The 21,418-nt window shown below is 33.6% G+C and overlaps 1 protein-coding gene across 2 annotated transcripts in view; it reads right to left on the bottom strand.

Moving 5' to 3' along the window:
• LOC118194255 (lysosomal acid phosphatase-like) overlaps positions 1–19,251 on the bottom strand; it is a 95,250-nt gene extending 75,999 nt beyond the window's left edge. The window contains exons 1-2 of one of the 2 annotated variants that reach the window (XM_035365471.2): positions 18,682–19,251; positions 5,653–5,748 (exon numbers count right to left, since the gene is read on the bottom strand). In XM_035365471.2, coding sequence (XP_035221362.2) covers positions 5,653–5,748; positions 18,682–18,894 — 309 coding nt within the window. In that variant the 5' untranslated portion in view covers positions 18,895–19,251. The remainder of the gene's footprint in view (positions 1–5,652; positions 5,749–18,681) is intronic. The other variant, XM_035365470.2, reaches the window with a different exon arrangement.
• Between the last annotated feature and the right edge of the window lie 2,167 nt (positions 19,252–21,418).

Here is a 21,418-nt window from a genome sequence, read left to right as displayed (position 1 = left end):
CTCATTATTCCAGCAAGGATATTATGCACTGGAAAAATTTAACTTAGATACTTTTTCTTTTTGAATGGGTGGTACAGCAAAAGCAAAAAGAAACTTTATGCAAAAAAGAAAAAATTCTCTGAAAAGAAAATAAGAATTTCTAGATTTAAAAATAGATTTTTCGACGTCTTCATACTTTCTCAGAAAATATATTTCCTGCCTTTTCCAATCAAACTTACTTAGAAATCTTATCTTTATAAAATTAAAAACGAAATCTGAGTCAAGAAAGTATTAAAATTTTTTTTGAAAAGATTTATGATCCAGCCTTGCTTTCTTCATTACAGCAGACTACAAAAATTTCTACTATAATATAAGAAGATTTACCTTTTAATGTCTTCTTTTAGAGTTATGTGTCATCTCCTAGCCGAGTGATTAAGACTGCTGAGTAAGTGGTGGTAATTTTACTTAGGTTCAAGACCAACTACCTTTGACTGTACTTGCGCCAAACTTGACGACATTGTATTTTGAAAACAAACGCCGCTGATTAGGCGAGAGAATCCCTGTTATTGAGATTGTTTGCTCGCAGCGAATTAAATCGATGCAAAAATTAAGTGTAAAGAATACACACACACACACATGTATTTGTAATAATAAAATTCCATAGTCAAGAATACACTTAAAATTCTAACGGTATGTTCTTTTCACTTTTAATGGCGACGTTCTCTTATTTGAAAGTACGTGGAATTAAATCCACAGCCCCGTAGTCAAGTTGTTTTTCCCGCCTTTTCTACACGTACAGTTTTGGAATGTTCTGGAGATATTTAAAGCAAACTGGCTGACGTCATTTCTTGGAAGCTCCGCCTTTCCAGAGGCTATGAAAAGACTCGCAAAAGGAATATCGGGGCTTTTTCTTAAATGTCACGATGCAGTAAACTACATACAAAAAGTTATTAGTAATTCTTTTTATTTACTCCGGATATCTGATTTTTGTAACTGCTTTTTCTCCTGAATAATAATAAATGGATTCTGTTTTTTAAACTTATCGTCTGATTATTTAAGTTACGACTAAAGCTGATACATCACATATATATAGGGTTCTGCTATCTTTAGAAGCTTTTTTAATTGAAGCAAATCGTAAGAAGATTTAAAAAAACTTTTCATTTAATCTTAATAAACATAAGGCACTACTTGTGCTACAGACGAACCTCCACCACTTGTGGGTTTTTAATATAATAGGTAGAGGTCGAAGGTAAGCCAACATCTTTGTATAACCACAGGTGGTTCAAGTACTGCTGACCCTAGCTAACTGTTATGCTTCCACTCCAGTTATCAGAGAAAACACCCGGGTAGCGGTACGAGGTGGCCGTGTATATTGAGTGCTCCCTTGCCGCACAGATAATATACGTTTACATTATCCATGCCTTCTCCGGAATTCGGACCCGAGCCCTTTGGTAAGGCACTCTTCAACACTAACCACCATCCCATCTTTGCGGCTGAAGTAATTTTTGTTTAGGTAACGAAACCTGAGATTATATACAATGTAGACTATTTAAGTTGGCTCATTGACGGCACTTAAACGTACCTTAGTAAGATGTTAAAGCCGAAATAACTTTAGCAGACCTGGTGAAAATACGTAACTGCAAGATGAGGCTGCTAGACTCTAACTTTAAAACATTCTAATACATATCTAACTCTAGAACATTCAAACCTTCGCCTTAAGTACACAAAAACTAATTAGCATTCTTTTGAGGACTATGGAAAAACGAAGTTCAAATAATAATAACCGGTTAATTATAACACAAAATCCTACACATGTATCATAAAAAATGTATTGCTCATTTTTATTGTTGCGTTTTAATAAAATCCTAAAAGGATGCTTTCACCTGTATAATAATACAGTCCAGAAGTCTGGCACCATTGGATTTCATGATTTTTAGTAGTGATGTTTAAATTTTTCTTTGTCGTTGTAAACTGTGAATTGAAAGATTACGTAATACTTGCTGCGTCATCACACATATTTAATTCTTGCAGTGTCAGCGGCATTGGCAAATCGTTTATATATATATATATCGTTGCATGCGTACGGGTGCGTAATAGACTAAATGCATAAGTCCGATAATATATTAATAAAAATTTACTTACAGAAAGAAATATTTCAGAGCTCTGGAATTTTCCACAGAAATATTCGTACACATGTTCACAGTGTCACGCAATATAATCAGTAGTTACACTTTGGACCACTAAGAACGGTAAACACATTGTAATGCAAAGCGCATCTAAAGAGAAAGCAAACTCATATATCTGAGTTTACGCGGAAGCTCGCAACAACTCGCAGCAACAATTAATAAGCAGCTGGACAGCAGATGCTTCTCTTCGACCTTAAATAGATTTTAACCGGCCGCCTAGATATTTGTAGTACTTGCTACTTCTCGAAAATTACTGGAAAGCAATATGAGGGTGGAATTACGTTTATAGCTAACATAGCGGTCAATTACATCTATTTAATTTCAGTATATATTACGGTGATACAGGAACCGGACCGAAATGTCGCTAAAGGGTCGCCAAATATTGTGACAAAATAAGTCGCCAAAACCGTTGTCGGCTTGGCGACATCTCAGCAAATTATCGATATACCCATTTACTCAATGTTAAACTTACTTGCCCCTGTATTCTTACTTTTCTGGCATAACCTTCTCTTAAAATTAGAGAGAAAATTACAACAATTTTACTTATAATTTTATTAAAATTAGCTATCTAAGTACAAAATTCGTAACAATATTGAGGCTACTAAAATAATGAATATTAAAGGCTTATAAATACTAAAGGGTCGGCTTGAGAATAGATCTTAGGAAAATTCATAAAGCTTATGAAGCTGATCGGAAGATTTACTAGCCTAAGCTTGGAAATTAAGCTTTAATGTCAGATGCCGTCAAATGATATTTTCTTTAAAATTAAACGAAACTTACTGTTATTGACTCTATAAAAAATTGAAGCATTACTATGGACTCATGCAGATTCTTTTCGATATTCAAAGAAGTTTTCTACAGGATTCCCCATCAGCACAGCATTGGAGAAAATTTTACAAAGTATACTCGAAATGACTTTCTTTTTGAACACACGTATATTCAGTTCTAATTGGATCGTTTAATATGATTTGACTAAGAAGAGTAAAGTGACAGTGTGAAAGTGACATGCTTCAATTATAGGAATACGTGTATGCATATTATGCAGGTAACTCCCATGCAACTAGATACAGGTTTCCTATTTCTCAGGGAACTTTACGATGGTCAGCAGGTAACCATTCTTTAAGAGCAGGTACTGCGGACTTACCCATGAGTAACCTATTACAGTTTTTCATTTATGGTGAATAGTTGAAGTCGCGGATTGTCCTCGATCTTATCGAAAAATGCATAACTTCATTTTTCGATGTAAATATTATTGGCATTATACACTGACTACCAATAAGTATTTGGACACCTATGCAAATGACGATATCTGCGGTCCTATGGTACGTCACGGACTCCGCCGGTATATATCGTGTAGGAAACAGCATCGGCTTTATGACAATGACATTGGCTTTAGTCGCATGCAAGATGCCTCGCTGTTCGGAGCTCTCTGATTTCGACAAAGGTATAATTATCGGGTATCACAAATGTGGCCGATCCTTAAGGAACATATCTAGGGATCTGAAGTACCCAAAATCGACAGTGGCCTATGTGATTAAGAAGTGGAAGGTGAGCGGTGATTGTCGGAATGTGCCCCGAGTCGGCAGACCAACGAAACTGGGAGATTGAGACCGACGAGTGCTGTCCAGAGAAATTCGGAAGAACCGCACCCAACCGAAGGCCCTCATCCGCGAGGAGTTTCAACAGGCATCCGAGAGTATTGTTTCAATGAATACCATTCGTAAGGAAGCACATCTGCTTGGTTTTCAAGGTCGTGCTGCTGCGCCCATAAGCCTTTGATCACAATGTCTAACCGCGCTGCTCGGTTAATGTGGTGCAAAGCACATCGAAATTGAACCGTAGATCGGTGGAAACGGGTTCTTTGGAGCGACGAATCAAGGTTCACCGTTTACCGTTCGGATGGCAGGGTCTGGGTCTGGCGTTTACCTGGAGAACGTCTCCTGCCAGAATGCATTGTGCCAACAGTCAAGTTCGGCGGAGGTGGAATTATGGTCTGGGGGTGTTTCTCCTGGTATGGGCTGGGACCCTTGGTCCCCATTCATGGTAAGCTCAACTCCGATGCCTACTGCACTATTTTGGATGACAATGTGCTTCCTACGTTGTGGCAGTTTTACGGGTTGGACCCCTGTTACTTTCAGGACGACAATGCCAGTTGTCATGTTTCGACGTTAACCAAGGCTTGGTATGGTGCCAATGGAGTTCATCGAATCGACTGGCCTGACCAGAGTCCAGACCTGAACCCTATCGAGAACTTCTGGAAAGAGTTGCATCGCCGAATTCAGGGGTGCACTACCCGTGCAAAATCGGCGAATGAACTTCTATGTCTTCTCCAATCCGAGTAGAAGAAAATACCACTAGCTGTCAGACAAAGACTTGTGGAAAGTATGCCCTGTAGGGTCCCCGGTGTAATTACCTCTCGTGGAGGCTCTACCAACTATTGATTTTGAATAAAGTTAGTTTTTCTTTTCTATCACAGGTGTCCAAATACTTATTGGTAGTCAGTGTAGCACTCATTGTACTTTCTGTAGCTTAATGTACTTCTAGACCACCCACTGAGCACAAATTTTACACTTCAAATTTATACAGTATCGTACGGTGCTTGTTTTACGTATTTTCAAATTCGCACTGTATCGTAAGCTACAACTGTTAATGCCTTTTCACGTTGTAATTCATCAAATGCAATGCTTCGATTGGTAAGTATCAAAGCTGCATTGCGATTGATGTACCTCTCCTACAGATCTACTACTACTCATTCTTTTTATTAATTTTTCATGTCTTATACTGAGGTTAAATATAGTTCTTATACTGAAGTGAATCCACTTAAATACAGAGTCCGAGCAGAATCCATTTAAATACAGCGGTTTGCGCATGCAGTTGCTCACCAAATACAGACATTATTCACTTAAGAACTAACTATACACTTATCTACGGTCTTCTACATTCCGCTTCACATAATGATTCACTACTGCTCTCATACCAGACTAGGAAGTCTATCTTATGGCAAAATGTTGATCTCACACCGCTATCTGACATAAACTTGGCCAGGACGTACAATTATTTTTTACATTAAGTATCTCTGAATAGCAGCACGAGTCCAAATCCTTATCGAATATAATATAGTGTGCATTCCAGAACGCTCATTTCATTAAGGGACAAACGCATTAATGATAGAAAATAATGGATATTTTGTTCTAACGAATAAGAAACAGTAAACTTCTCTGAGTACATTCAGGTGATCATTAAATCCAAGTTAGTCACATATGGCTTTTTAATAACATTCAAACTACCCAATGTCATGGAAACTAGCTATTAATTCCTACAAAAATTCAATGTATGACACCTTCAAAGAAATGATTTAAGTTGGCGTTTCATTTTGCCTAACATAAATGAAGATTTATTTGTGAGTTTTATTTTTCTTTGAATTTTAAAACTCTCAAAATAAATCTTTTACATTTGTTCATAAGACTGAGGATAGAAATGTACCAACCTTTGTTAACATTCCCAGTCTATCTGGCCATAGTTCGGGAGGATTCGGATCGTTTGGGTAAATTCTAAAAGGAGCTCTGTGTCCATGCTTGAATATCTAAAATAAAAACTGTTGTAAGAACATATTTTTATATTTAACTTAAGAAACATAAGAAAATAAAGTTCTGTTTGAAAATGAAATGGAAAGAACATTAATCTTTGTAATATGCTTAATATCACTGGGCTGGTATCGGATATTTTCTAATAAGCAGTCGTCATCTGAAGACTGAAGCAAATGGTAAAATAAATAAAATAATCTATAACAATGACACAAAATGTTAACATAAGAGGAATATAATACAGTACCATTTTTTACAGACTCGCTTATTTTTGTGCCAAGAATCCTGTATTTCTCTCTTATTTGTTAATCATTATAAATGTACTTTTCTACTCTCTAGGGAGAAGGACTAAAATGCATTCAACTATTAATTAACCTGAGGCGGATTAACTGGGTTGCGAGTAAATCGAGCACTGTCCAAAGAGGGTGTTCAAGTTTGTTTATTGTGGAACAATTAAAAAGAATCTATAATATAATATAAAACAGTAAGGATGTGTGTCATCGATCATCGATAAAGCTTTCTGTTGCCACTTTTGCTAAGCATAAGATATTTATGTTTCAAATTTAACCACAAAACCCAGCGATATAAAAGAAGTGCGTTGCTACTGGCAATACATTTATCTTTTGAATATGACCATCAAACTCAGCGATTTAAAAGAAATGTGTTGCCATTCCCCGAATTAAAAAATTTTAAATATTTTCCATGCGGAGCATGGAGCAGCAGAGTGAAGAGGCTTTATTTAACATTCCAGCAGAGTGAAGAGGCTTTATTTAACGGGATGGGGGACTTTTTCAAAACCTTAGGTAGATAGTGATTTTCCTTTTGTTTTGGTTCAAGGCGAGTGCAAAATTTTACCTCACACACACAAATCAAAAAATTGTGAAAAATTTACAAGCTCAAATAAAACTGTAGATTTTATGCAGATATAAAACAAACATTTATTTTTTGCACCTTTTATAACAAAGCTTGAGAGTACACTATGCTTACCATTTTTTGTCCGAAGCGTAAACAAACTGTCCGGCGAGCCGACTCTAGCAAGCTACGTACAATATGGGCATGTGAAAAAAAAATGCAACCAAATTACATAGTACTTCAAAGTCAATATGTGCTACACAAAGTCATTGTACCTGTATCTTGTTGATACCCGTAGTAAATGCAAACCGGATAGGAAACTGCAATTGCTTGATATCTAGGAGCATACTGAAATCTCTGGATATCAACGGAATGCCAGCAATGAATACCATTTTCAACCCTCCCCCTGCGGCATACTCCGTGATGATGATTGTCTCTATTACATTCGGCAATAGATTCTTCACGATGAGCCCTGTTCCAATGTGCAGCTTTAGCGGGTTGATGTTACGCAACAATATGACAGAAGATTCTTTATTTAAAGTGAGCTTGTGTGCTGTTATTCCTAGGGGCTTAAAAGCATTTAAAAATTCTGTCGGGTAATGCACAGCTTGCTCTGTATCCATTACTGAATCAATGGACAAAAATGTGATGAAATTACGGAGAAGTATTTTCTGGATAATCTTGTTATGTAATTATGGATTAATATCTATCCGTCGATCGATTATTTGAAGAGTTTAGTTTCGCTTTTCTATCGTTTTTCGGAAAATAACCATCCACTTCGGCTGTCGAAATATTCGAGACAAATTGATAGAGAGAGTGCTTAAATTATACTTTAAAGGTTCTTCCCCGTTCTGGAACGTTTTACCGAGTTCTAAAGAGTAAGCGAACACAGAGCCATTTAACAAGTTTAGTATGATCTGATAGCGAGACGCAACAGTGGCTACTAACGCCGGATTTAGCATTTTTCCTAAGGCGGGGCAAAAACTTAAAACTGCCGCCCTCATCCGTCTAAGTTTTTCTAACAAATTTAAATTTTTTAAATAAACATAGAAATAGGTAGGGTTTGAGATAAAATGTAAAATCTATTTTATAATAAGAAATTCTTTATATGCCATTTTGTTATAAAAGAAATTTACATAACAAATGGTTTAGTTTCTTTACTTATGGCAAGGCATAAGAGAGCTACTGCCTAAGAAACCGGACCGAAATGTCGATGGGACATAGATAGGATGTTCTTAGGATATAATGGGATGTGTTTAGGAGGTTAGTGGGATATCCCGGGATGTCCTGAGGATGTAGTAAGTAGGAGTTCAGATCCTAATAACATCCCGTACGCTGTCGATGGGATTTTGTTAGGATGTCCTGAGGATATACTGGGATGTGACATTAAGCACTCGCGGGATATTCCGGGATGTCCTGTGGATGTGCGAATATCCCGCGAGCAACATCCTCAGGATATTTCAAGGATGTTTTTGTGCTATGCGGGTTAAGAAATACTCATTTTCATAACAAAATATTTGTTTCATAAATTTCAGATATTACATTTAACTGAATTTAATATAAAGGAATAATAATTTGCCTAACATAATTAATATTTTTATTGTAATAGGTTATGAAAGAACGTTGTAACTATAGTATTAAACTTATTAATGTATACTCACCGAAGCATGTTAAACAAGTGCTCCAGATTACTGATATTAAATTACTGTATTAATAAGGATTGGTTTTTCTTTTCTGGGGTTTTGCTTGCTTTTTAAAACGATCATTTCGAATTTTAGTATAATTATTCAATAAAATTTTTGAAATTGAGGATAAACATAACCGTCGTAATTTACCAATTTCCATTTTACAATATTCATGAGATCTAGTTTTTCTTCAGAAAGTTGTATCAATAAAAGTTTTTGGTTGTTGGCACATAAAAAGTCAGTTTCATAATGTTCTGAAAAAAGTCCTTAAAATATCTGAAATGTAACTGCAATAATATATACAAGAAATTCAGTAGGCCACAATAACCCCCCCCCTCTATCGATGCACTTCAAATAATCTGAAAGATTATTTTCACATTCTATATAAAACCTTATCAAAATGTAGAATATTTTTGCATTTTGAACAATTTGTTTTATTAGAGACTTTTTCTAACAAACTTTTTCTAACTGACTTTGTCTAAATCATCATTATCCGTTTGTAATGTCTTTATTGTGAACTCCCCTTTTTTGAAGAATTCAATTTCATCCAGCTAATTAACTGGAGTTTCCTTTCAGATTCTAAAGCCTGAGTCAGTGAAATATGGTTATTTGCACCACTCATTTGGCGATATTGTCCAAATCTTGCCTCCAAGTTGTCTGTTTGAAATTTTCCATACAGCACATACTGGAATTTTAAATTCGTTAATAAATAATCCGAAAGCTAGATAAAAGTTGTGGTTGTATGTTTCAGTGCATGATATGTTTCTCTGGTGAGTCGACCAACAGTTTTTCCGGACTTTTTCCTGTCATCACCATTCCATTTTATCAACCACGTACAAAAATTTTCAAGAAATTTAATTTTATCATCATTAATTGAAAATGCTGGTTCACGATTCGGATCTGCTAAATGTAGTCCCTTGCGTGGATGTTTAACATTGGCTATACTCCACCATTTCAAAATTATTTCTATTAAATATTTTGTTCCTCTAACAGTTTCTCCATATCCTGTTTTGTTTTCTTTTAATTCGACATGTAATGCTGCAACAGTCGTTTCATCAAAAAGCTTAACGACAGTAGAAACATTCTGCCGTTCTAAAGAAGTTGGATGTAGAACTTTTTTTTCGAAGTCGGATTCGAACTTTTTCTGGAGCTATTTTTATAGAGTTCTGTTGCTCTATGTTATATAATTTTTTCAGATGCAATAGACTTGCACAGTACAACTTATTATCTGTATCATCAAAAGATGGAATATTAAAGGTTTGATTATTTTCAGCTTGGTTTAACCAATTATTCCTTATACATTTCAGTAAATGAACTGAATCAAGTAATAAAAAAATCTTTTTTCCCAAACGAAATTCATTTTCAATAGCAGATACCATATGACCATTGCATAGCATTTCAAACATTTTTCGGTTATAGTTGTCGAAAATTACGGAAACAACCTTGAAACCACAATCGTGAACAAATTTTAACACCTGTAAAGTTTGAATTTTTAAATCGTTTGGCTTGAGATTATGGACAGGAAATATTGCAACAACTTGTTTATTTGAAGATAAGATTGAAGAAATCATGAAGGTTTGAATTGTAGAAGCTTCTTGAGACATATCTGTACATGACAAGCCTTCAATTTTACCATTCTTATATTCAACAGTAGATTTAATATAAATCTCCTCAAGTAAAAGATTCAGAACCTTTTCATGATTTTGTAGTTGTGAAGATTTATGAGATAAATGCTTAGAATTTAACCCCGTTGTCGATCCAACATTTAATGCTAACATTTTTAAGTAGGAAGGATGTGGTAAAATCAAGGACGAGCTTTCTCGTATTCGAGAATAAGACGTAGGGCTGCTATAAAATAATGTGCAAGTCCATATCATCATTTCAGCTGTGTAGGTTGGGCGTTTAGCTTTCAGTAATGATATCTGTTCCCTAAAAAAATTTAATCGGTAGATCATAATTTGTTCTGATGTATTTTTAGAACACTTCTGAAGAGTTTCAGTTACCAAATCCAGCATTTCTTCGACTGTTTTTGAGGTTTTCTCATAACTGTACAGATGATTTGAAAGGTTTTCAAATTTTGACCATTTATTACATAATAGATCTTTTCCCAAAAGCCATTCAAACATACTTGTTATGTTTAAACCTTCACAAAAAACTGAAACAGTTAAACCATGCTGGACTTTAAATGACACAGTGACTGATGGACAATCTTCCATCTCAATACGCAAAAAAAGTATATAATCACATGCTTTCATTATTGCCCATGTATTTGGTAATTTATTGCTGTAAAGTTTCAAAAATTCTCAAAAGGAGACAATGTTGTCTGCAGCACACAGTTTTTTAAAATTATTTTCACGCCGTTCGTTTATTTCTCTTGTCCTGTCTTCTGGTGTCTTTCGCTTTCGTGGTAAAGGACAAGATAAATATTTAGGTTGACCGTACAAAATAGTAGGATATGCATCTTTCGATAAAACTGGCACTTTTCTTTGAACTGTTAATACTGTCCTATCAGGTCGTGTTGCTCTACTGTCTCTTATGATGAAACGTTCATCAAAATGCAAAATGCATACACAAGCACATGATCCCGGTACAAAGGCTTTCCTATTATGTTATTATTTATTAACTGGTATTTTCAAATAAAACTGAAAAGCATAAGAGTCGAAAACAAATGTGAGCCACTGTATGAATGACTCATATGCAATTTAAATAGATGATAATAATGATTATTCCAAAGACGATTAAATAATGCATTATTCCGAAGAAAATGTTTTCATTAGAAAATTTAAGATTTGCTTTAAATTTATAGAGTTACAGTAAAATTTATTGCTTTGGAATTTCGATGGTAAAGGATTAGAAAAGTTATATTATTTATCTTAATTCTGGTAAAAGAAAAATAAGAACTGGAACTGCATGTTACGCCCTTTGATAAGAAAATCGTTCAACAGTTATCAAACACTGATTTCAGAAATCAAATTGTGTATGAACCTTATTTCAAATTCATTATTTGGTGATTAAATAGCTAATCAGTATACCAAGAAAAAAGGTGCACAGAGAATTTTATTTATGCCACTTGACAAAGATCTGGACCAAATGTTGATAATTTTTTGCAAAATCATATTTATTTTTTAAATATGAGCGGGAGTTTTTATGATATATTGTTTAATCCCACTTTCTTATTCGTATCATTTTTAAGATAAAACTCGCTTGCTATTAGACAGTTGAAGATATAGTGGCTATCTTTATTTCCAACACACAACATATCCACAAAAATCCTTACACGGGCTTTATTTTCGCAACCGTTTGTCGTAGATATGCTTTCAGTTACAGACATAATTTAAATGACGCAAGGATTGATAGTTTCGTATTATCGAATTTAAAAAAATTATACATAAAATACGATTACTGTCATTTACTGACGTTACTGAAATTATATATTTACTGACGTTTGGGGGTTATGACAATGGAATCGGTGCAGTATATGTGGTTTACTTGTTTGTTAAAGAAATAAACTATAGCAAAATTTGATTTGAACCTTAGAATTCAGTTTTCAAGCCGAATCAGCTGCTATCATATTTGCTCTTGAATGGATTGATGAAAACCTGACTGTAAAAACATGTATTAATATAGTATATGCAAACTCATTATCTGGTTTAGAAGCAATAGCAGATGCTAATAACACCAATATTTTGGTCTCATAACATAAAAGATCTTCTTGTAAAAGTTGGGAAAATACATAAAGTGAAGATGAACTGGGTGAAATCCATATTATGAGAGGGCTGACGTGCTGGGCAAAGAGGCTGCTATGGTAATGCCGGGGATGTGTTTGATATTCAGTCATAAAAAAGAATTGTTTTTGGTAAAATCAAGGATTTCTATTATGATTGCTGGAAAGAGAAATGGAACATTTCGGGAAAAAGGAAAGATTATTTGTTGAACTTCGAAGTTTCTAAAAATATGAGAATGATATGTGATTTTGATTACAATCAAATAATAACTGGACACGGGCGCTTCCCGGCGTACCTGAAAAGATTTAATCTGCAAAATAATAGTCTTTGTAATTTTTGTAGTGCTAAAGGCTATGCAAAACATTTCGTCAAAGACTGTGTATTATTGCGACGTGTTGAGCAAAAACTTAGTAAGATAAAGGAATTGTATTGCCGCAGGAAAGAGGTTTGCAGAGGATTTGATGAATTTTATAAATATCAATTGAACAATATTGGGAATTTGGTTTTCACGTTTTTAACTGTATTTTTGTTTTAATCTTTGTTGGATGTGCTGCGTTAAACATGAGGTCGATTATTATCGTCCAAGAGGGTTGCAGCACACTCGTACATTACATTATATAAAATACGAAAATTAAAATTTATAAGTTCTTCCGGTTGGTTCCTATATTTTAATTTAGGAAAATTTTATACTCATAGTAAAAAAGCTTGAATCCCGTACGACCCAAACTGACCGAAATATTTAATTTCAAAATTTGTATGAACCACATTTATGAACCACATTTTGAATTTTCATTAATAGATTGTCTACAAGAGAAATTAAAATAATTTGATTTTTTAAAATAACTGATATTTGTTCTCCCTTTAAATGCTATTCAGTAATAATCTTTTGTGATTTACTAGTGTCTTTATTTATAATTTAGTTATACTTGATATTCCGAAAAATTTTTTCATCGAAGTTTTTTTTTCAAAGTCTATCAGTGCCTTACTAGTATTATCATGAAGTTTTATTACTTTAGAATCATAATCCGGTAATCGTAAAAAAAATCATTAAGTACAAATAGTTTTCGCTTTTTTAATTAATGCAAACAATATTAAGAGTTGGCTGCGTGCCAATATTGAAGCCCGGCAGTGTTTTCAAAACACGAATCCTATAACATTTTGTGAATAAGATCTCAAATTTAGAAAAACAATGATTAATGCTTTCCTCAATAATCTGCATACAATGCTTGCCACGTAATCTTTTAACATCAAAAATCTTTTCCTAGAGGATATTTTATTTTTAGCGACATGCAAATGAAAACATTTTGCTCATCAATTTGTGTGAAGCCTGTGAATATGACTCTAGATTTTAATATCAAATACCTCGCTCAGTTTTTGGATTACGGGAACCAAAATGTTTTATTAATGCGTACAAAATTTTCTTATATGAAAGCTTAGAGGCCAGACGATTTGTGCGAAAATCTAGATATCTTATTTTAAGCATTTTTTAAAAATTTAATATTGAGAAAACAGAAATCTTTGCGTCATTGACAACATTCTTGTAATTGGAAGTATATCTATAAGATCAATGGTTGCAAAAATTAAATGTCGAATAAAACCTTTTATAAATACGCTGTATATTGTAGTCACTTGATGACACATTTTCCTTAGAAATATGTGGGAACCGTCATGATCTTTTTTATATTAATTAGTTATTAATGCTGCTGTAAACTGAAAGATTTTCATTGCCTACAAATAATTTATTCAGTTTTTGAAGGTTAACCAGATTTCGAAGTTCGAAATTCGGGACGCTATATGTATAATTTTTTGAATATTTTTATATGTATTTTTTCATAAGAATAAATTGAGTTTAATTTAAAAAAATTCAATTTAACTACATATTTAATTAAATATTCTTTGCGCCATTGCTGCAAGGAATGAAATTTAAATTTAAACAAATTTAAATTCTAAACAAATACGTATAAAAGTAAAAAAGTAGAAAAGCAAATTTAAATTCTAAAAAAAGAAAAAAGCCAAAATAATTTAAAATAATTTAAAAATATGCAAACATGTAAAAGATTTAATTCTCGAACTAATCTATATATCCTTTGTATACATATAATATATAAATTAAAATAAATAATTTTTGTTTTATTTTTTATGTGATGTATAATATTTTTAATATAGAAAGAATAAATCAAAACACCGTATTCCTTTTTAAACAAAATAGTAAATTTGTTATCCTTTTGAATTATTTTGATGAAGTAGCCTTATATTTCTCTAATGCACGAATATTTCTTAGAATATCTTTTACTTTTTCGATCTTCTTATAAAAGTCCGTGCAATTTTTATCAACATTTATTTTGGTGATTAACATAGCCTTCAAAATGTCCACTTTAAGCTGCTTCTTACCACTAGCCCAAAAACTGTTCATAATGCTAAATACTCACTCAGTTGCAACATTGGTGCCAGAAGACAAAAGAAAAACTCTGGCAATTTTAAAACATTTGAAGAAGGAATCTGGTTCTTATCAAAATATGAACCAACTTAGTCTATCTCCAGCGCGCGTGTATCAGAAATTCTAAAGGTATGCTGTTTTCTAAATATTTTGTGATTTTGCTGCTAAATTGAATTTTTTGTAGCTTGAGTGCCAAGAACATGAGGTTTAATAAATAAAGTTAAACACACAATACGGCCATAATAAAAAGAAAAAAAAGAAAGAGAGAGAGATTTGTAAAGTCTTCTTAATGTGAAAACTTATCATTAATATGATAAACTGAGAAAAGACAAAAAAAAAAAAAAAAAAAAAAAAAAAAAAAAAAAAGGAAAAGTGTATGCCAACACTTAACCCTACAGCGGGAATTCTAAACGTATACTGCTGTTAAAATTTTGTAATTTTACTGTTGAATTACGCATGGTGTAAATACGAAGAAAATGATGTTTCCATTATTAATAATAAAGCTAACAGGACACACAAAGAGGGGTTAGTAGGAGTGAATGTAACAGTAGACTGGTTGACTGCGAGCTCAGCGAGATCGCAAAAATCTTTAACAAGCCCTTTTGGACGACCGTTAAAATCTGAAACCTTTCAGATTTTCATTTTTTAATATTAATTTTTGAAATTACATATATTATTTATTATATATTATTTATATGTAATTATAATGTTTTTTATTTCCGATTATCTCATAGGAAACAAAAAATGAATCTTATTAAAAGTTAATTCTTTAGGAGATTGAGATAAAACTATGGAAAACAATTCTTAATAGAAATTGTAAATTATTATGGAATTTATACCAAAAAAAAAAAAAAAAAAAAAAAAAACTGAAAACTACGACTTATTTGCTTTTTTACTTTATATATATAATAATAAGGGTACAGAATTGGCTTGAAACTTCATAGATACAATAAGGTAGTTATTTCAGTTATGAACAGATATTCATGTTTTAACTTCTACAATTTTAACGCTGCTTTTCTTAGACAATATGGGATGTTCTAGATAAGTTCATGATAAAATTAATCTAAGATTTGAAAAGTGTATTTTGTAAACGCACGGCAAATTCTTTCTAAGACTCGTGATTCCAGATAGTTTTGATTTTCTGGGGAGGTAACCGTTTTATACAGCTAATGTTAATTTATATTGTTATAAATACAGATCATTTTGAAAAGTGGTTGTTTTGAAGGAATCTATTTTCCCATCGAATTATTCTATTTTGTCTGATCCCTGTAATTAATTCTAATAATATTTTCTTTCATTTTAAAATAAATCAATAAGTATTAGAAATAAAATAAAATATATTGCTGAGCATAATATTACGGCATACTTGATTAATTTACTATTGCTGAGAAGGAAAAAAAATCGTATAAAAATGAACACTTTTTTATTTTACATTTATTTAAAAGAAAATTGAATTGAATAGCACTTCATCCTGTTCAATTTTTTGGTCTATTATCATCATTTCTTATGTTAAAAAAATATTTGAGCTTGTGTATGCATATGCATGGGTCCAGATAATTTTGATCATTACATGAGACTCGTGATTCATCAATGAGGACCCGAAGTAAACGCAGATTTCGTTTTTCTTCCAATGAATCTTCATTCGAAGTATGCAATCTAGGAGTTCCAATACATTCTATTTCAATGTTTGGTTTTGATCGAAGTGATTCTTGCATATACCCTTTTTAAGGTTGCAGCAATGCAACCTTAAAAACCATAAACCCTTTAAAAAGGGTATATGCAACGGTTAAGCAAAGCAATCAATAAAACACGTGGAACTACTAGCGACTGGCACTGGAAACTCTTTGCACTTGTTCTATGATATCGATTACCAGATGATAACTTTTATTTAAGCCTAAATACATTTTTTTTATATCTCAAAAGCGACGTTAGTTCCGAATGGGATATTAGGCTCGAAACTGTATTTTTGCTTTGAATCACTATAAACCAAGTATCACTTTTCAAATTGTTTCCGCCAAATAATTTTGCCCTATGCTTTAATTAAGGAAATTAAATAATGAAGAATCTGAAAGAATGCGTGCTTGTTTCTCGCATTTTGGAAAAACAACGGTATCTAGAGCCATCCAGTTTTGAATAACGTAGTCCTCCAACCGAACATGTGCTCCTAAAAGCCAGAATTTTGAATTTTGCAATATTATATTTCATATTTTGTAAAAGTTTAACGAATTTTTGACTAACAAACTCGAAGAATTCAAAGCCAGCAGTGGCTACAAATGTACGGAAAGAAACATTTTTATCTCCAGTACACGAAACAGTTTAGAGTATATTCTAAAGATATGCTGTTTTTAAATATTGTGCCATTTTGCTGTTGAATCAAATCTTATGTAGCGTAAACACCAAGAACGTGATATATAATAAATAAAGTAAACACACAAAACGTTAATAATAAAAAGACAAAAGGAAGTTTTGTAAATTCATCTTAGTAAAAAAAATTTAAAAAATGAACTTTGACATGATGAACTGAGAAAAGACTGAAAACAAAAACAGGAAAATGTATGGGAACACTTAATGCTGCATCGGGAATTCTAAACATATGCTGCTTTTAAAACTTCGGTAATTTTTAAGCTTTCCACTTGTTCTATATTTTTAATTTCAAGTGTGTGCATGTTCATGGTTTCTAAAATATTGTGAACTAGTATGAATGTGTATTCTATAGCCGTAAATTAGCTATGAGAGTAATAATAGTTACTAAGCGAAAAACTAAGCAAGCCAACTGGAAAGAAACTAAGCAATCAGGTTGGCTTCACACGCGCTTTCATGAATTTTTCCATATGGTAATATAAACGTCATTTAAATGCTTTAGAAATAATAAGTGCAACAAACCAGAAAAACCATATAACTTTCTTCACTCATTTTGAAGTTGAAAGGGTGGGAAGGACTTTGCTCTTCGTATCCTAAGTTTTAATCTTAGATTCTGCGCAGTTGGCGGTAAGCAAAACGAAACTCTCAGTGACATTGGCTACGCTATGACATATGGATATATATTCTTACCCTCTGGAATCTTTGTTCTTTTAACCGTTTTATGTTATGATTCTAAAGTAAATATTTTAAAGTTACTTATCGAGTTAGTTTTATAGGAATAAATTCTCTTCCGTGTTAAAAATAGTTAAAAAAAACCTTCGACGAAAGACATAATCATCTTTGCCTCCGTTGCGATAATCCATTAATATAAATAAACTATGCAAAGAAATACTTACAAATTGAAAAATATTATGTCTGAGTATTTTTGAAAATTCTGATGTGATGGAAGCTCTATAAGACGGAATTAATGTAGCATTTTAATTAACTTTCTAAAAAACAGCAATTGTTAAAGATTAATATTATAGCATGTGTTATTCATATTTGCTGCATGTCGTAATGACAACTGTTTTGATCGTTGCGTAATAACAACCCTAAAGAAAGTGCGATACTATTTTATTAAAATTTTCATAAAATAAACCTGAATAAATATATAAAAAAATTTGAAACCGTTCAGATTTTATATTAAACCCAAAAGGGTGTTCTTTTTTCATTTGTGCACACATTTACATATTTCGAGAGCATTTGAGCTAACGATTTTTAAAATATTTAAAAACACGTATCTTTAGATTTTACGATAAACAATCTCGTTTACTGGAGGTAAAAATATTTTATTCCGTACACTGTTTCCACTACTCGCTTTGAAATCGTTGAGCTTTCTAATCAAAAGTTCGTTAAACTTTTACAAAATGTGAAACAGACAATAAAACAAATTCCAAATTCGGCCTTCCAGGTGCCCATACTCGGGTGGAATACTAAGTTATTCAAAATTTGATGGCTGTAGGTACGATTGTTTTTTCACATTGCGAGAAACAAGGTAACTTCACGCAGATTCTTCATTATTTAATTTCTTTAAATACAATACAAGGCGATAATATTTGGTGTGAACAATTTAAAAAGAAAAACGGATATTTGCAGTAAACCGATGCAAAATGCCGTTTCGACCCTAATAGCCCTTCTGGGCTAAGCAAAGATGTTATATTTGCTTAAATCGATACAATATATCTAAAACAAATTTTTATCTCTACCAGAACAGTATATTTTCTTTCAAATGCATAACTCTTCATTTCGGTAAATTTCTAATTAAATACAAAGAAATTGTTTATTACTAAGCGATATTTGTTTTAATAATTACAAATATAAGCAACTACTCACCACATGTAACTGCAGCAATTCCCTTTGCGGTAATGGTGTAATCTGTGGAAGATTTTCTAGTAGATTTACATGTCGAATGCGTAAAACTTCAAGTAGAAAGTCCTTGCTTACAAACAAAACAATTACATAGAAAATAAAAATTATTTTATATCGCCTAATTTTTATTAATGAAGAAAGTGAGAGATATAGCATCTTGAAAAACCCATTATACATGGCTACCACTGAGTGAATTAAAAGGCCACCTGCTGCAGTGAACGAGAAAAGTTTTATGACCACCTACTACGGCATGAAAGGACTGGAAAGAAAGAATTCGTGTACTTCGTAACTTCACACTCACACACCTGCGCAATTCAAACTTCTCAGCTTTATCCTTTTAACGCTTCGATATTATGCGATTAGTAAATAAACCGTAGTATGGGATTTTTAAACATTTGTTAGCAAAACCTTCCAGAATGTTTATTTATTTACAAACCAGCGTATTATATACTTCCAATAATCGTAAATAAAAATAGACTAAATTTAGCTTTCTTTTCAGTCGCATTAAATTTTGATCATTGATTATGGAATTTACTAGTATGTTTAAAAACAAAATCTTAAATGCCGTACTATAACGTTTATAGTCTATAACACACTGGTGTGCAAAAATTAAGGACGAAGTCGAAAAATTAGCATATCAGCTGAACGAAGAGGCAGAGCGGACAGAAAGACCAATCAGGAGATTAAGTAAGGTGATGTACGGTAGCACATGCGCAGATATGCAGGTAGACGTAATGGGGGAGTGTCTGAGTAGTGTAAAGCATGTTGTCGGTGTATGATCAGTATTTCTGGCAAAGAGATTGCACGCCGTATAGCAGTTAAAATCACACCGAGTTGCTGCCTCAGCGAGAAATGGCGAATAATCAATCTGTTAGACGACATCTGGATGCTTTTACCCGAGGTCGAATCATTGGGAAGTTGGAGGAAGGCCGCAGTGTGACACGTGTGGCTGCAGAGTTCGGAATTGCTCATAGCATCGTTTCACGACTTTGGAGACAATTTCAAACTACAGGAACAGCTATCCAGTGGTTTAGTAGTGGTCGTCCACGAGGAACCACACCCTCAGATGACCGGTATATTGCCTTACAGGCCAGAAGAAACAGGCGGCAGACAGCGGGAGAAATCGCTAGACACACGACACAGGCGACTGGATGACCGATATCGCGTTTTACCGTGGCTAGAAGACTGCACGGTGGTGGTCTGTTTGCACGACGCCCTGTACGGTGTGTACCTCTAACGCCTGCCCATCGGAGAAGGCGTTCTCTGTGGTGCCGGGAACACCGGAATTGGAGAGACAATGAATGGGGACGAGTACTCTTTACAGATGAGAGCAGATTCAGTCTGAGTAGCGATTCTCATCGCATACTCATCTGGAGAGGGCGGGGAAGCCGCAATCATCCCTCGAACATCATTGAAAGGGACAGGTATGGAGGTGGTGGTGTTCTCGTTTGGGGAGGCATCATGCTTGGTAGTCGTACAGACCTTCACATCTTCGACGCAGGTTCAGTCAACGGGACCCGTTATTGTAACGAGATTCTTCTTCCATATATGCGTCTTTTTAGAAGCGCTATGGGTCCGCAGTTCCTTTTCATGGACGACAATGCACCATGTCATCGCTGCCGAACAGCTCTTAGAGAGTGAGGATATTGAACGTATGGATTGGCCGGCACGATCTCCGGATCTCAATCCCATCGAGCATGTATGGGATTTTCTAGGCAGACGCTTGGCAGCTCGTACCTTACCACCAGTAACGATTCCGGAGCTTCGATTGGCGCTGCAAGAGGAATGGGCAGCAATGCCTCAACAACTCATTCACACCCTCATTCTCAGCATGAGCAGACGCTGTGAAACCTGCCTAGCAGTCAGGGGAGATCATATCCCCTATTAAAGACCGGATGTTTCTGGCTGGATACCCATCACAGGGATGTTTCGGCCTTCAGTCGCATTGCGTTCCATGCTACTTTTTCAATAAAGCTTCTTTTTATCCCTCTGATTTCTCTTTTAGTAAGTGTTGCTTACATTACTCGTGTCCTTACGTATTGGGGATCTTACGGTATTAAATGTGTTGATTTGGAAAGCTTTTGTACAAAGTTATATTGAAAAAACCGTCTTGTCCTTAATTTTTGCACACCAGTGTACACAGTAGCTCAGCTTTAGTGATTCTTAAATTTATTTACATATATTAGTTATTAAATATTAGAAAAATAAAGGCATTTTTCTTTCATGGACACTACTGATTATCTTTTTTAAAACGTGATTAAAATTTCTGAAAAAGGTTGCTCAAAATGTGTTCGGTTGAAAAACAAAAAATTACTCAAAATCTTCCGAAACTCGCATAAATATTTGGATACTTTTAATAAATAATTTGGATTTAATAAAAACAGAAAAATAATGGGTCATTTAATATTTTGTTCACTGTCCTTTAATCAAAATTACAGTTTTCGTGCGCTTTCGAGTGGAATCAACTGACGGATCTGAGGTAAGAATATTCTATTTTGTTCCATTCCACCGTAATAATTGCTTTTAGTAGAAGAAATATCATGTTTCCTTACTATTTTCTCCAACTTACTCCATACATGTTCGACAGGATTTAAGTCATAAAAATGTGAAAAATTGGGGTAACTTCAGGACAGTTATATAAAAATTTCAACTCGTTTGCAAATATCGTTTCAGTTGTTTCAATATGATAAATTTTTGCAAA

Source organism: Stegodyphus dumicola, chromosome 7 (assembly GCF_044657685.1).
Source record: "Stegodyphus dumicola isolate Sdum_Otavi_A_Nest chromosome 7, ASM4465768v1".
NCBI classification, from domain to species: Eukaryota; Metazoa; Arthropoda; class Arachnida; order Araneae; family Eresidae; genus Stegodyphus; species Stegodyphus dumicola.
Note: the sequence above shows the minus strand (reverse complement) of the source record. Positions and strands in the feature narration are given on the sequence as shown.